The sequence below is a fragment of the Pelophylax lessonae genome, assembly GCF_965119305.1.
Source record: "Pelophylax lessonae genome assembly, chromosome: 3".
In the NCBI taxonomy this organism is placed as follows: domain Eukaryota; kingdom Metazoa; phylum Chordata; class Amphibia; order Anura; family Ranidae; genus Pelophylax; species Pelophylax lessonae.
Genome location: NC_138770.1, coordinates 507,168,086 through 507,184,663, shown reverse-complemented (window position 1 = coordinate 507,184,663; position 16,578 = coordinate 507,168,086). Strand labels below are relative to the sequence as shown.

The window sequence follows — 16,578 nt, the reverse complement described above, 5'->3', positions numbered from 1 at the left end:
TATGGGGGGTACCCAGGAGAGCAACAGTTTCAGAAGAATTTGTTTCCCTTCGGACTTTAGCAGAAGTATTGGTTTCCCTTTGGACTTTAGCAGAGGAATCTCCTGAACCATGGAATTTTAAGTGCGAGGTCCACCCTAAAAACTATGTCACTGGCAGTCATGTAGCCTGCAGGAACTCACTAGCAGCAGGATTGCTTTAGAGGGCATGGCATAGAGTAAGGCATGATGTACTTACCCCTCACCAGGGATGCGTGCCTTTTTTCCCTTTTTCTTTAAGTAGTTTATTTATAAAGCTTTTACTTAGTGTTTTTTTTTTTTTTTTTTTTTTTTTACAAATTGTATTTTTTTTGTTTTTTTATTTAAGGATGGGGGCTCACAGAATTTTAGATCTTAAATTATTGCATGCAAGGTTCACTATAATTGGTGCTTTTAGGAATTACTGATGAAGGGTTTAGCATAGCCTATTAAACAAGAGAGCTAAGGGATAATGCACTTTTATTTAAAAAAAAAAAAAATGTAAAGCCCAAGAAAGCATCAAATGAATTTAGAATTTGAGATGAAAGTTTAAAGATTTCCATTTACGTTCATCTGTTCATGCACTGATCATTTGGGATTAAAAAGCAGAGAAGTGACCTTTATTTAATTTAAAAATATGTCTGCTGAACAATGTGCAAAGTTCCACATGAGACTGTGACTTCTCAATGTAAAATAAAGCTAGCAGTGCCATTCTGTCCACCCTTGATTTGAATGGATCTACTAAACTGTTTTGTGCCACAGCTGATAAAATGCATATCCAGGTCTGATAATGTGTGCAGACTGTTACTGGGCCCTTGAGAGACCTTTCAGTAGGAGGCAGTAACAGACAACAAAATGAGCAATGGGTATGAGCTATCAGACATTCCTTTACCATGATTAATTACATAGGCTTTTCCTTTTTAAAAATCAAATCCAGCCTTTTTATTTTTGTATACTGTAAATACTACTAAAGAACGGTGTGCTATTTGCATTAAAATAATTACATGAAGGAGTTTGGATTTTAATTACTTTAACTACTTTTCCACTGCCTAGCAAGCACTTTCTTTTTCTGGTGCATAGTTTTCCTCATGCTGCAAAAAATATAGAAGTGCACAATGGCTATAATTTCACAAATGCAATTATGTATGCTTTCTAATGTTTAGAGATATGCACTAAAAAGTTGTGCCTGTTAAAAAAAACAGGTTAATTAGGCTGAGAGATTCATAACAGATTGGTATGCCTAATCAGACAATATTTTACCTGGTCAGGTATTCTTTAGTGCCGGTTCACATATATGCGATGCGGGAACCCTGCAAATTCACTGCGGGTTCTCGCATCGCATTCAACTCGCAGGTAGTTCACACTGCCATATGCAAATCGCTGGGGGTGTCAATACAAAGTTAACGACACCCTCAGATCAGTTCGCATATCGCAATGCAAACTGTCAGTTTGGATATGAACCAGATCGCATAGGTGTGAACACCCATGTGATCTGATTCTGGTGCGGACCCGAAAAAGGGTCCTGTGCAAGTTGTGTCCGAATCCGATGCAAGTTCAGCCATACAATCTGTATGGCTGAACTCGCATCGCACAGACATCGCATGTGATTTTCAGAGCAGTGCGCTCCGAATCATATGCAAATTTCTGTCATCGCACATATGTAAACCGGGACTTAATAAAGTGTGTCATTCACTGGGGAGAGAGTATATCATGATCCTCGAGATGAGGAGGTTAAAGACGGCAGAGGGGGACCTGATACTAGAGCACTAGTATAAGAGGCAGAGCATGAGCTAATCATGGACTAAGGAAAAAAAGATGTGGCAGGATTGTTTCTAATCATAAATGTGACAGTGTGAGGGTGGCATCTAGTTATGGATTGAGGGAATTAAAGGAGATAGAATGTAAGATGGTCATGGCAGTGGATGGAGAGAGTAACTAAAGACGACCATGGAGCAATGATCAGGACATTTTATTCCTTTTTACTAATTGTAATTACATATTGAAAGAATGTTAAAAATCATAGTTACATAGTCAGGTTGAAAAAAAAGACACATGTCCATCTAGCACAACTATTAAAAAATAAAACCCACCCATACAATCCTATATGCACAATCCTATACCCACAGTTGATCTAGAGCAGGGGTGGGGAACCTTTTTTCTGCCAAGGGCCATTTGGGTATTTATAAAATCATTCGGGGGCCGAACAAAATGATCAACTTAAGAATGTGCCTGTTATATTTGGTCAAAAATGTAATTAACTCACCCCTAATGTGACGGATGCAACTGCTTCTCTTTGGTGAGGTGTGTGATGTTAGCTGGTATTGATGATGTTGCTACTCGCAACTGGTTTTCCATGTTTGCGTCGGTCAGTCTGGAGTGTAGTCGACTTTGTGGTGGTAAGTTTTGAAAAGAACTGCTGGTGGGTATAGCTGGCTGGTACTGCTGTGGGTATTGCTTATTCAGGCTGGTACTGTGCTGTGGGTACTGCTGGCTGGTACTGTGCTGTGGATACTGCTGGCTGGTACTGCTGGCTGAGGCTGGTACTGCTGGCTGGTACTGCTGGCTGAGGCTGGTACTGCTGTGGGTACTGCTGGCTGGGATTGCTGTGGGTACTGCTGCCTGGTACTGTTGTGGGTACTGCTGAGTGCTGACTCTGGCTGGTACTGCTTTGGGTTCTACTGGCCCTGGCTGGTACTGCTGTGGGTACTGCTGGCTCTGGCTGGTACTGCTGTGGGTACTGCTGGCTCTGGCTTATACTGCTGTGAGTACTGCTGGCTCTGGCTGGTACTGCTGTGAGTACTGCTGGCTCTGGCTGGTACTGCTGGTTCTGGCTGGTACTGCTGTGTGTGCTGCTGACGGGAAATGCTGGCTAGCAGCGGTGCCGCGCTGGAGGAAGGGGGGATGTTTCCTGTATTGGTCACAGGCGGAGTGCATATGATATAACTCTGCCTGTGACTCACTCAGACCGTCAGAACGGAGCCGGAACTATATAGGAAGCATTGGCTCCGTTCTCACAGATCAGCTGAGAGACACAGACTCAGCTGCACGGGGGGCCGGACCAAATGACTTTGAGGGCCGCATACGGCCCCCGGGACGTAGGTTCCCCACCCCTGATCTAGAGGAAGGTGAAAAACCCCAGCAAAGCATGATCCAATTTCTCTATCGTCCTCTGACAGACGCAGCTCTCAAAGTTTTCACTCGACACGCCTATAGGGGCTGTCCCTCACAACATAACCCCAGACACACTGTGCTCTCAAATCAGTTTCTTGCTGCCTAGTTAAGGAGTAGGACCTAGGTTTCCCGCTGGGACTTCGGTCTCGGTTTCTATTTTTATTTTTTTGTTGCCCAGTTGGCTACGTTTTCTAGCCTTTGATGTACATTAACAGTTGGTTGTGTTTTCCCACCCCTCATGCCTACACTGCTTTGGGACGTCCCAATAGTGAAGGAGCATTGAGAGCTGCGTCTGTCAGAGGGCGATCAAGAAAATTGGATTTTTGTAAGAACTTATCGTAAAATCCTTTTCTCTGAGTCCTCTGACAGACGCAGCTCCCTCTAACATGGGGTTGGTTCTGTCTTCTTTCACTGCTTGCTACGAAACTGATTTAAGAGCACAGTGTGTCTGGGGTTATGTCATGAGGCACAGCCCCTATAGGCGTGTCGAGTGAAAACTTTTCACTGCCTAGTCTACTCCTTTAGATGGTGCATAACCCAATAGTGAAGAAGCATTGAGAGCTGCGTCTGTCAGGGGACTCAGAGAAAAGGATTTTACGGTAAGTTCTTACAAAAATCCAATTTTTCTAAAGCAGGGGAAAAAATTCCTTCCTGGTCCCCCGAGAGGCAATCGGATATTCCCTGGATCAACTTTACCTGTAAATATTAGCACCCAGTTATATTATGTACACCTAGGAAAGAACCCAGGCCCTTTTTTAAAGCTAATCTACTAAGCTGGCCAGAATCACACTGCAGGAAGTCTATTCCACATTTTCACAGCTCTTACTGTGAAGAAACCTTTCCGTGTTTGGAGACTCAATCTCTTTCTCTAGATGTAAAAAGTGCCCCCTTGTCCTTTGTGATGAATTATCCCACCTTAATCTGCTATTCCTATTAGCTCATAGTATTGTTTAGAACCCTTAGTTCTGTTCATGTATGTATATGAGTCATGCTGATGATATGCAAGCTGTGCTTCCACATTATGCTTTGCTGATCCTCTTATCTCAGTATGTGTTCTGTATGCCTCAATAGACCATCTGCAGTCTCTATGGACATTCCACATCTACAGTGCTCTGGTAGCTAAAGAGCATATCTTTTTCTTAGCTTTTACATATTAGAACCTGTACCTCCCAACTCTTATTTCTGAACAAGCCATATCTATAATGAAACCATGGTAAATAAAAGTTTTCCTTCTTTGATACCGAAGGCATTTTTCTTTAGTGTTTAAGCTGTGCTGAATTTCAGCATAAAACATTTGAGAAAGTATGGCATAAGGAAAAGATAGGGAATGTTAATGTGGGTAGTTACCTGCTTGCTGTTGAGGTTCACAAAGAAAACCAGCAAATTCATTATTTAGGTTAATGTCACAAGAATGTACAAATCTCCATTCTACCATCAACCGTACAGTGGCATCACATGCTATTAATCATGTCCAGCTACTATGTAGAGCAAATCCTCTTTCAGTGAATTCTGCCTCCAGCATCCAAAATCTCACACACAAGACAGCCCAACACAGAATGCTACCTCTCAAATTCCTCCACCTGGATACTGAATGTATAGCAGAATATGGAGACAAATAGTGCATACTACATACTGCTGAAACCATATACATTATAGTCACATGCTAAAGTGTGAGAGAGTTCTGCTGTTACATCTTAGGATATAGTTACCACTAACTGCATTATCCATTGATCCAAAAAACAACACTCTACAACAACCCTAAGGCTCCATTCACACTAACGCGACTTGTCAGGTGACTTGACCGTTCTAATAGGAGCGACACAAGTCGCTCCGACTTAGAAAAAGGGTCCTGTACTACTTCGGGGCGACCTCGAAGCGACTTGCATAGACATTCATTATATGAAGTCCGTGCAAGTCGCGCTGAAGTCGCGGTGCACGGGACTTCACAAGTCGCCCCCGAAGTAGTACAGAGTCGTGTTGCTGCAGTGTGAATGCGGGCTAATAGTATCATAGTGGCGTAGTAGACTATCATGTACAAGTCCTGTTACTTATCACTTGATCGCAGTAAACCTTGGAAGGATAACACAGCTACACATTATATGATTTTACTGTGATAAAGCTCTTATGTCTGTTGACCTGCATAAAAAAAGGTACACTAGCCTGTAATCTTGTGATTTTCACTTCAAACAAAATCCTTCTCTGTGCATCTCTTGTTATCGCAGCAAGAATAAAAATGGTTATATGGTGTTAGAGCCAAAAGGAAGGACTATAGTTTACCATATAAGGATTTACCATTTGTAGCACTGGTCACTATATATATATATATATATATATATATATATATATATATATAAGCTTTGTTCACTTCTATATGAGTTTTTGCTATATTGATTTTTTGATGTTTCAATTGCAATAGGATTGATGTTACTTTACTATGCACTTTTACTTTGCATTAGCACTTTTTCTACACTTTTATTATTTGCGCTATTTCTTTATTATGTGGAAAGGTATATGTATTTTATTACACTGTGTAACACCATATACACATGCACAGAGCAGCGGCAAACACAGTTTTTGTTTTAAATTTCTATACCAGACACTACCTCGGTAGCTAGTTACAGTGGGGGCAGCAGCTATACACATTCATTATTTTATTATCCATAGCCCAGACACACAAACTACTACAAGAATACAAATGGTTGCTTACTTTTTGCGTTTACACTGCTTTATTTTTAGTTCATGACTGTGTGGCCTTAGGCTAATCTAAATATATTAGAAGAAAATGAATATTATGAAGAAAATGAAAGCTTTCTTGCTGTTTTAAACTGTAAATTGCTTTTATCAGTGTTAGCCCATTTATTATGCTGCATCAAATTATTACATTTTCATGATCTAGTTAAGCTGGACAGGTATAGAATGATTTCCAAAAAACAACAATATCTCTCCTGCGCTCAAGTGGTATGCGGGAAGGTGAATCTTCTAGGCGGTTTTATGACACAAAAGAAGTGGTCTTGCTGCCCCCCTCAGGACCAAGGGTATCCAAAAGGCACTACAAGAAAACAACAAGAGAAGGGCGCACCGACCTTGTGTATTAACACTTAAAAGTTTATTAAAATCAAAGAAGGGTAGCGTACAATATACTCACAAACGTAGCATATGAACAAGCATATATGAAATGGGCACTGCTCGCTTCCAGGACACTTCTCTACTGCTGGATAGCGTGATGGCGTCCTCAAAACCTGATGTGGCTTACGCGTTTTCGAGGGAGGACCCTCTTCCTCAGAGCCAAAATCGCCACGGGTGGCGATTTTTGCTCTGAGGAAGAGGGTCCTCCCTCGAAACGCGTAAGCCACATCAGGTTTTGAGGACGCCTTCACGCTATCCAGCAGTAGAGAAGTGTCCTGGAAGCGAGCGGTGCCCATTTCCTATATGCTTGTTCATATGCTACGTTTGTGAGTATATTGTACGCTACCCTTCTTTGATTTTAATAAACTTTTAAGTGGTAATGCACAAGGTCGGTGCGCCCTGCTCTTGTTGTTTTCTTGCAGGTATAGAATGAAACAGTACTTTTTTTAAAAGTGTATGTAAATTCAAAACTTTTTTTTTAAATTTTTTGTTTTGGATAGGGTAGGGAATGGATAGGACCCCTGTCAGGTTTTTTTTCTCTCTCAATATGGACATTACCTTTCTTTACCTATTCAGAAACACAGTAAGAAGTGGGGAAATCCTCTTTTATATCGTTGCCACTGGAACGGCTGTCCCTATTGAAAGGTTTCCTTTCTGCTTCATGTGACAACTCCAAAGTCAATACATTAAGGCTAAGTAGGCATTTTGGGGCGTTTTTCTGCTCTAGGATCAGCTCAAAAAACGCCCAACAAGACAAATCCTATTCATTTCAATGGCCCCTGTTCACATCTGAGCGTTTTGACATTTTAAGCAAAACGCCCAACGCTCAAAAAAGTAATGAACTTCTTTTTGGGCAGATTTCAGGCGTTTTTATTTTTTTCCATTGGTCACTTGTCAACCTAAAAATGCCTGGAAAAAACACCTGTAAATAGCAACGCCAAGATGTGAACTTAGCCTAAAAGATCAGTAAAGTCCATTACTAATTGTTTTTTGTAAGTGCCATCATCCCCAATTATGTAACAAAAAAACCACAGTAATGCAGGACTTTAATTCCAGCATTTATACATGAACTTACAACCACTATTTATCTCCACCATCGCAGGAGCGGGCTGTTTCTCTGATTCAGACCACCTCACTGACCCAGTAGCTCTGAGCTCATCGTTTGAGAGCTCGTTCCTGTAATGGTGGTGGAGGTGACCAGTAAGAGCTAGGACACTCTTTGCAATGTCCTAGCAACAAGACAGAACAGGATGATGCGATGTCTGGTAAAGATGAATTATGCCTTTAAACATGGTCACTGTGGTCAAATAGCCTAGTTAACATAGTCACGGTAGAAATAACTTATATTGTTTTTGTTTTTTTGCCCTTTGTTTTACATTGGGGACAAAAATGGTTCCTGCTTTCACTTTTGTATAAATACTTGTTTTTCAGTTGGTGCCCTGGTGGACTATAAGGTGTATTTCCATGCACCAGCAAATACTCGAGGAGAGATCTTCTGAACTATTTGCTGTTGTACAAACCAGTATAAATGAAGGTAGGCCCTTTTTTTTTTTTTTTTTATTGTCCGTTATATATACAGTAAAATGAAAAAATAGACTGGCTGGGTCTTCAGAGACCTTGGGTTATAGGCTGCTGAATTTAGGTTATTGGTCCTAGTTCCTTTTAACATCCTCAGCACCCTCTCATGTTGAGGGCATGTGGCCTGATATGGTCCAGTTTTTTTTTTTTTTTTCTGCATGCTCTTTGTTTACATTCTGCGGTCAGCAGGGAATGCCTTGCTGACAGCAGTTGAATCACTGGCTGGTGCAGGCTTTTTAACTACCAGCTAGTAGTTGAATACATTCGGTAAATAGCTAGACCACAACCTATTTAACAAATGTATTTGTTTACTTTTTTGTTCATTTAATTTTTGATGGCTTTATGTAGTATTTACCAAGCAGTTTTTATGTTTGAACTAAATACCGCATAAACCTACAGTGAATTGAGATTTCTCTCTCGTTTATCGACGGACACAACGCTCCCTAAATCATAACTACTGGGTTATATTGCCTCCTCCAGGAGTAGGACTAGGCAGAACAAAAAACACTTGGCTACGCCCATGAGCCAGCTGGTATATAACCCCTCTCTCTGCTCTAGGTATTTAGTTTTTAATCTGTCTAGTCAGGAGTAAGGACCTGGGCTTCCTGCTGGGATCTATTGGTCCTAGCAATTTTTTTCTCCTTCCTTGCATCTTTTTTTCTTTTTTTTCTTGTGAGATCTACAATCAACTGCTGGGCTGGGTGATGGGCTGGATAATCTAGATCCAGTGGTTCCCCCAGCAGAGGCGAGTGTGTGCAGACAGCAGCTATGTGCTAGGTTGGGCCAAGACAAAGCCTCATGGACAGAGGCTTGCCCACGAGTTAAACGTCTCGCAGGGTCGCATATGACCGGGCTCTGGTCGCAGTCGTAGCAGTCCCTTGGCTGACAGCTCCACTACTTCGGTGGCGAGGAGTTTTGTCTGAATCACCTGCACCATGGAATTTTAAGTACAGTCCCCCGGTTTGGGATGGACGCAGGTACCATCCTGGGATGGTCGGTCATGCCTGCAGGTTCCCTCCTCTCATCCTAAAGTCCCTCAGTTAATTGGGCCTCCCCCCCATGGACTGGTGGGGGTACCAGGGCAAGCGGCAGAGACCCCTGGGGGTCTTCCCTGCCATTCCTCTTCTGTAAGGTCTTGGGGTGGTGTGTGTACTGCCCTGACGGTATGGGAGATAGAGTTCCAGTGCAGAAAGTGCAGCGGGGGACCCCTAGGTGCATGCTCTACTGTGTGTGGGTATAGTGCAGTTTGGGGGTCCCAGTGCAGATGGTGCAGCATTGCAGAGTGCACAGAGGAGTTCCCCTAAATGTTTTCCCTTCCTGGTGGAGTACAGTACCTTTGGGGTGTCCCCTTTCAGAGGGTGCAGCGGTGTGGAAGGCACAGAAAGTATCCTGTCAGCATGCTTTTGGCGTCCTCAGCAGGCGGCAGTCATGTTTGGGAAGTCCGAAGATTTCAGGGCCGCCATTTTCCCTTGATTTGGCTGGTGTCCGGCTGGCGGCCATGTTTGTGTAGCCCGATGATGTCAAGGAGGTAATTTTCCCTTAGTCTGGCGAGACGCTGAAGAAGACCAGAACTTCGTGGAAAGGCTGGAGCTCCTCCTCTTCCTCCTCTTTCTCGTCTTCTTGTCCCGGGATATATGAAGCAGATGGCAACCATAGTGTTGCTGGGTCTGAATTGCGGTGCTCCTCCAGCTGGTAGGGTGTCTTTGAGGGTCCCTGTATCTCTCTCTCTCTCTCTGTCTGCTGATAGGTGCCCTGAACATTGGGGGGGATCCTTTAGTGGTCCCAAAAATCTTTTATACTGAAAGGCATTTATTTTTCCTATGGTGCCTCAGGGTCACATCTCACCCACTAACCCCTTCATGGAGATGGCAGGTCCCTCAGAACCCCAGCTTCCCTTGGTTGCACTGATGGTGGTACTACAATCCTTAGTATCCTGGGTGGAAGTGGCATGTGGGCAAAGGCCCAGGAGGAAGCATCCCCTGCTCAGTCTGTTTCATTTGATTCTAAACCTGATGCCGCTTTGGACGCGGTCGTCCAGGCGGGACTTGATATCATGCCCCTGATCAGTTAGGCAGTGAGGATGATTCCTCCATGGGCGTAGCAGCGAATGAGAAAGCGCTAATTACTGCAGTACGTGAGACTTTAAAATTGGAGGATGCAGCTAATGTGGCCATGGACGTGCTGATTTTGGTATGCTTAAGTCACCTTGCAGACCAAGGGTGTTTCCTTATCTGTCTTATTTTGACATGTTTACCTATAAGGAATGGGAACAATCAAAGTTATTACCCTTTGTGGTCTCCAAACGATTTGCATTACCTTACCCTTTTGAGGAATCACTTTAAAAAAAAAAAAGTGGTCTAGTCCACCAAATCAACCATGATCCCAGTAGAAGAATCCCCATCCTTTAAAGTCTTGGCTGATAGGAAAGCAGCATGTATACTATGGCTGGTTCGGCATTGTGACCAGTCTAGGCCTCAGCCCTGGTGTCTCAGACCCTAACTGAACGGGCCAAACTTTTACACCAGGGTCTAGGGAATAGGCAGGTTCCCACTGCTTATGTTGATTTAGCGTGCCAGTTGTTCCAGGTGTTGCAGATTGTGATGGAGCTTTGAATACACTCCTGTAATGTCCAAGCTTTCTGTTTCAGCAGTGATGATTAGGCGCGTGCTGTGGCTTAAGAATTGGTCTGCAGACCAAGCCTCTAAGAAAGCTCTCATTAATATGCCCAAGATCAAGGTGATCACCTGTTTAGGACTATCTGGATAACATCATTAAGGATCTCCCTAGAGGGAAAGTACCTTCCTGCCACAATCTAGGAAAGGGAAGGAGCATCTTCGCAGACAGGGGCTCTTTTTCTCAGCCCATAGAAAATTATTTCATGCTCCCGGGGCTGGGAATAAGAGAAATAGATCTTTCAAATCTTCCCTGGGTGGTTCCAAGCAACCTTGGTCTGGTAAGAGCTGGCTTCTCCGGATCCCCAGACATGAAGGTCTGCTCTCATTTATATTTGGGGTGGGGGGACATCTTCACTGGTTTCCAGCCCTGTGGACCTCCTTTTTGAGCGTCAAGGGTATCCATGAAATTATTCTTTTGGGGGTACCAAAAAAGGGGGGAAATTTTGTCAATTTCAGGTCTTTTAGGCCCTGAGTCCCCTTGTGCAGATATAATTCCTGCAAAGGTTTGGGTGTTGTCCGAATTACCTAAGGTCCCCCCTATCCCTGTCCAGGAAATTTAATTACTTAGGTCTGATTTTAATTCTGACCAGGAGGGTGTTCCTTCCTCTGGACAAACTTCAGGAACCACAGACCGTGATTCACCGACTGCTGTCACACAAGACCGTTCTCTCCCCCAACTTGCATGCAGGTTCTGGGTCTGGTGTTATACACCTTCAAGACAGTTCTGTTTGCACAGACCTGCATGCAGCTCCTTCAGCAGGGCCAAGCAGCTTTAAAGTCAACCATTTTGCTGACCAGCTTTATGGAGATGCTGATTTCATTTTCTAGCAGGACTTGGCATCTACCCACACTGCCAAAAATACCAATACGTGGTTTAATGATCATGGTATCACTATTCTTGATTGGCCAGCAAACTCGCCTGACCTAAACCCCATAGAGAATCTGTGGGGTATTGTCAGTAGGAAGACACCAGACCCAACAATGCAGATGAGCTGAAAGCCACTTTTAAAGAAACCAGGACTTCCATAACACCTCAGCAGTTCCACAGGCTGTGATCCCCCATGCCATATTGATGAAGTAATTCATGCAAAAGGAGCCCTGACCAAGTATTGAGTGCATACTATACTTGTATATGGGCATGCTTTTCAGTAAGCCAACATTTCTGTATTAAAAATCCCATTTCTCTTACGTCCTCTGACAGTCGCCGCCCATTCATACAGTCTTCACGATTGGGTATTTGCTTCCTCCACAGGAGCAAGCTAGGCAGTAATTTTGTTAATACAACAAACATTAACATATAGACACACCCACAGGGGGTCGTCCCTCTGGCCAATATCCTCCAGCCAGTAACACTCTAATCCAGTTCTTTGCTGCCTAGCGTCAGGAGTAGGCTAGGTTTTCCCTGCTGGGACCTAGTGTCTCAGTTTTTTTCTTTCTGTTTCTTTCTGAAAGTGATTTTTTTCTTTTAAAATAGCTTTTTATTTTTCTCACCTATGCTAGTTAGTCGGAATTTGGAGGACTACAAGCGTCAGCAGAACTGGGCCTCACACTGGTTAATACAGAACCTTATGGAGTCCCAGTCTGCCATCGAGCGTTGCAGGCTTTGGGTACGCCCAGGCCTCGCAACGGCAGTGCCCATGGAAGCGGGGACGAGCCTGCAAAGTTTTCCTAGCTTCGCTGGGATGTCTCAACTTCGGAACGCCCGGGTGTTGCTAGCATCCTTACTGGCTGATGGCACCCCCACCCAGGGTGGGAGGTCTCCTGTGTCTAAGTGGTGCCCACAGTCGCTGGATGTAGAGTACTATTACCCCTCTGTCCCTGGGAACAGGTTTTGAGGGGGTATTGAGTGGGCCCACTCTGGGGATGGCGGTACATGTAAAGTTTGCTGTAATTTCCCCCTCATGGCCGTGGGATGGCTCCCTGTGTCTTACCTTCCATGCCCCTGTGGGGGTGCTCCTTCGGTGCAGACTGCCATGCGAGGGGCGGGGGTGTGGGGGCTTCCTTATCCCCGGGGGTGCTTTGTGCAGATCCCGGTAGGGGCCAGTGCGGGCGTTTGCGGCGGCGTTTGGCGCTGTTCGCCCGGCCGCCATGTTTGGTGAGGGCTGGTTGTTTGGCCTCAGAGTGAGGGCAGCGGCCATTTTCCATTATCATTATCAGCGCCGATCGGGCGGCATCTTTAGTGTGGGCGGATGTCCTCAAGGGCGGATCTTCCATCCTGCTTTACAGGCGCTGGCTTTAACGGCGTGGCTGTTGAAGGCCAGGTGTTGAAAGACAGAGGCCTCTCTGATTCTGTGATTCCTACCTTGTTGAGAGCTAGGAAGGCTACTTCCAGGAAGATTTATCATGCTACTTGGAACATGTATATTGCCTGGTGTGAGTCACAAAAGTTGCATCCTCGCTCGTTTTGGGTGGCGAGGGTCTTAGCCTTCTTGCAGAAGGGAGTTGAGCAATGCTTGGTTTTAGGTACGAATAAAGGTCGGGTATCGGCCTCAGCCATTTACTTCCAACCTCCCCTGGTGTCTAATTCCTTGATCCGTGGCTTTATTCAAGGGGTGCGTCACCTGGCTCCACCGAGGAGATCACCTTTGCCGCTGTGGGATCTGTATTTGGTGTTGTCCGTTCGTCAACGGCCCCCCTTTGAAAATATTAAGGCGATATCTCTGCCTTTGTTGTCCCAGAAGGTTGCCTTTTTGGTGGCTATCACTGCTGCTCGCAGAGTGTCTGATTTGGCGGCTCTGTCCTGCCGTTCGCCTTATTTGGTCGTTTGTTTCCACCTCAATGAAGATATTGTTTTGTCTTCATTCTGTGCTAAGCCCAGGCATCTGGAGGAATTCGCTTTGCATCCACTGGATGTGGTTCGGGCGATCAGGGTTTACATGTCAGCCACGGAGTCTTTTTGGACATCTGATTTCTTGTTTGTCCTTCTTGGGGGATATCGTAAGGGTTCGGCTGCGTCTGCTGCGACCATATTAACTTGGATCAGGCAGACAATTGTTCAGGCCTGTTCATTAAGGGGTCAGGTTCCTCCTTTCCCTGTGAGGGGGCATTCTAGTAGAGCGCTGAGTGCCTCTTGGGCTTTTCGCCATCAGGCTTCTGTTGCTCAGGTATGTAAAGCGGCGACTTGGTCGTCTGTGCACACTTTTACCAAATTCTACAAGGTTGATTTGTTGGCATCCTCGGATGCTTTCTTTGGCCGCACAGTTTTGCAGGCTGCTGTTTGACAAAGAGACTTGGTTTTCTCTTTTTGGGGGTGAATTTTTTGTTTGGGGGTTAAGCTCCTGTTGGTTTGGGTTGAACTTTTTTTTATTTGTCGCCCAGTTGGCTATGTTTTTTAGCCTTGGATATACGTTGGTTGCGTTTTCCCACCCCTCATGCCTACACTGCTGTCGAGTGAAAACTTTTTACTGCCTAGTCTACTCCTGTAGATGGCGCATAACCCAATAGTGAAGAAGCATTGAGAGCTGCGTCTGTCAAAGGACTCAGAGAAAAGGATTTTACGGTAAGTTCTTACAAAAATCAAATTTTTTCTTCTGGTCTTATGTAATATTCAATTTTTCTGAGATACTGCATTTTCTCTAGCTGCAAGCCATAATCATCAAAAGTAAAATATATGCTTGAAAAATATCACTCGGTGTGTAACGCAGCTTTATATAAAATACGGTATATGAGTTTCACTTTTTGACTTGAATTACTCAAATAAATCAACTTTTTGATGATATTTTAATTTTATGAGATGCACCTGTATATATTTTTATATATAATTGTATTATATTAGACTTTTTAAATATTATCATGAATTTAAATGAATATGAATTTGTTGGGCATTATTGGCACCTTTAGCACAAGAAAAGCTTAAGAAAAATGCATCCCTTTAATTTCTATATATGTCTTCACATTGGTCCATTGCGCTTCTATTGTGGTGTTGAAAATCTTGCTTGCTGCATTTTTGGTCAGTTAAACCGTGCCAAAATTGCCTCCCAGTTGAAATGCATTGAAAACGCAGCCAGAGTGCATGAATCACGTGATCTATACTATTCATAAGCACTGTTTTCGGCGCCATTATCAGCACCTTTTTCTTTATTGGCAAAAATGTCAAAAACACCATTTTCTGCCCACATGTTTCGGCCACCGAAATTTTGGTGCATCTCTAGTCCAAACCCAAGTACAGTCCCCTACAGGTTCCTTGGTTCTTTCTATAAATTACCCAATACCCCTTTTTGTATTCAGCTTGCCTGTTCCATTAAAAAGGGCACCCTTTTGCTAGTGGGCATATGTGTCTATGAGAGAACGTGACATGCTGAAAGCTGTTGCATTAAAGCTGTGTGGAAATATTTGTTGATTTGGAATACAAGTAAACCTAATTGCAAACTGTGGATATTGCATCCCTTTTTGTTTTTGTATAAATTGGAGCAGATTAAGTGTAGCTCATCCCAAGTTTAAAAAAAAAAAAAAAAAAAAAAAAAAATTATACATATACAGTATCTCACAAAAGTGAGTACACCGCCCCACATTTTTGTAAATATTGTATTATATCTTTTCATGTGACAACACTAAAGAAATTACACTTTGCTACAATGTAAAGTAGTGTGTATACAAGCTTGTATAACTGTAAATTTGCTATCCCCTCAAAATAGCTCAACACACAGCCATAAATGTCTAAACTGCTGGCAACAAAAGTGAGTATATCCCTAAATTAAAATGTCCAAATTGGGCCCAATTAGGCATTTTCCCTCCCCGGTGTTATGTTACTTGTAGGTGTGAATGGCGAGCAGGTGTTTTAAATTTAGTGTTATCGCTCTCACTCTCTCATACTGGTCACTGAAAGTTCAACATGGCACCCCATGGCAAAGAACTCTCTGAGGTTCATAAAAAAATAATTATTGCTCTACATAAAAATGGCCTAGGCTTTAAGAAGATTGCCAAAACCCTGAAACTGAGCTGCAGCACTGTGGCCAAGACTATACAGCGGTTTAATAGGACAGGTTCCACTCAGAACAAGCCTCGCCATGGTCAATCAAAGAGGTTGAGTGCACATGCTCAGCGTCATATCCAGAGGTTGTTTTTGGGAAATAGACGTATGAGTGCTGCCAGCATTGCTGCAAAGGTTGAAGGGGTGGGGGGGGGGGGTCAGTCTGTCAGTGCTCAGACCATACGCCGAACACTGCACCAAATTGGTCTGCATGTCTGTTGTCCCAGAAGGAAGCCTCTTCTAAAGATGATGCAAAAGAGAGCCCACAAACAGTTTGCTGAAGACAAGCAGACTAAGGACATGGATTACTAGAACCATGTTCTGTAGTCTGATGAGACCAAGATAAACTTATTTGGTTCAGATGGTGTCAAGCGTGTGTGGCGGCAACCAGGTGAGGAGTACAAAAACAAGTGTGTCTTGCCTACAGTGAAGCATGGTGGTGGGAGTGTCATGGTCTGGGGCTGCATTAGTGCTGCTGACGCGTTAGAGCTAAAGTTCATTGAGGGAACCATGAATGCCAACATGTACTGTGACATACTGAAGCAGAGCATGATCCCCTCCCTTCGGAGACTAGGCCGCAGGGCAGAATTCCAACATAACGACCGCAAACACACCTCCAAGACAACCACTGCCTTGCTAAATAAGCTGAGGATAAAGGTGATGGATTGGCCAAGCATGTCTCCAGACCTAAACCCTATTTAGCATCTGTGGGGCATCTTCAAACAGAAGGTGGAGGAGCGCAAGGTCTCTAACATCCACCAGCTCCGTGATGTTGTCATGGAGGAGTGGAAGAGAACTCCAGTGGCAACCTGTGAAGCTCTGGTGAACTCCATGCCCAAGAGGGTTAAGGCTGTGCTGGAAAATAATGGTGACCACACAAAATATTGACACTTTGGGTCCAATTTGGATGTGTTAACTTAGGGGTGCACTCACTTTTGTTGCCAGTGGTTTAGACATTAATGGCTGTGTGCTGAGTTATTTTGACGGGAGAAAAAAAATGAACACTGTTATAGAAGCTATACATTGTAGCAAAGTTTAATTTCT

At 43.9% G+C, this 16,578-nt stretch overlaps 1 protein-coding gene across 1 annotated transcript in view; it reads left to right on the top strand.

Annotated features, from left to right (window-relative positions):
• TTC27 (tetratricopeptide repeat domain 27) overlaps nucleotides 1–16,578 on the top strand; it is a 747,788-nt gene that overhangs the window by 127,214 nt on the left and 603,996 nt on the right. The window contains exon 6 of the mRNA XM_082252288.1: nucleotides 7,744–7,846. Within this exon, the coding sequence (XP_082108414.1) occupies nucleotides 7,744–7,846 (103 nt within the window). The remainder of the gene's footprint in view (nucleotides 1–7,743; nucleotides 7,847–16,578) is intronic.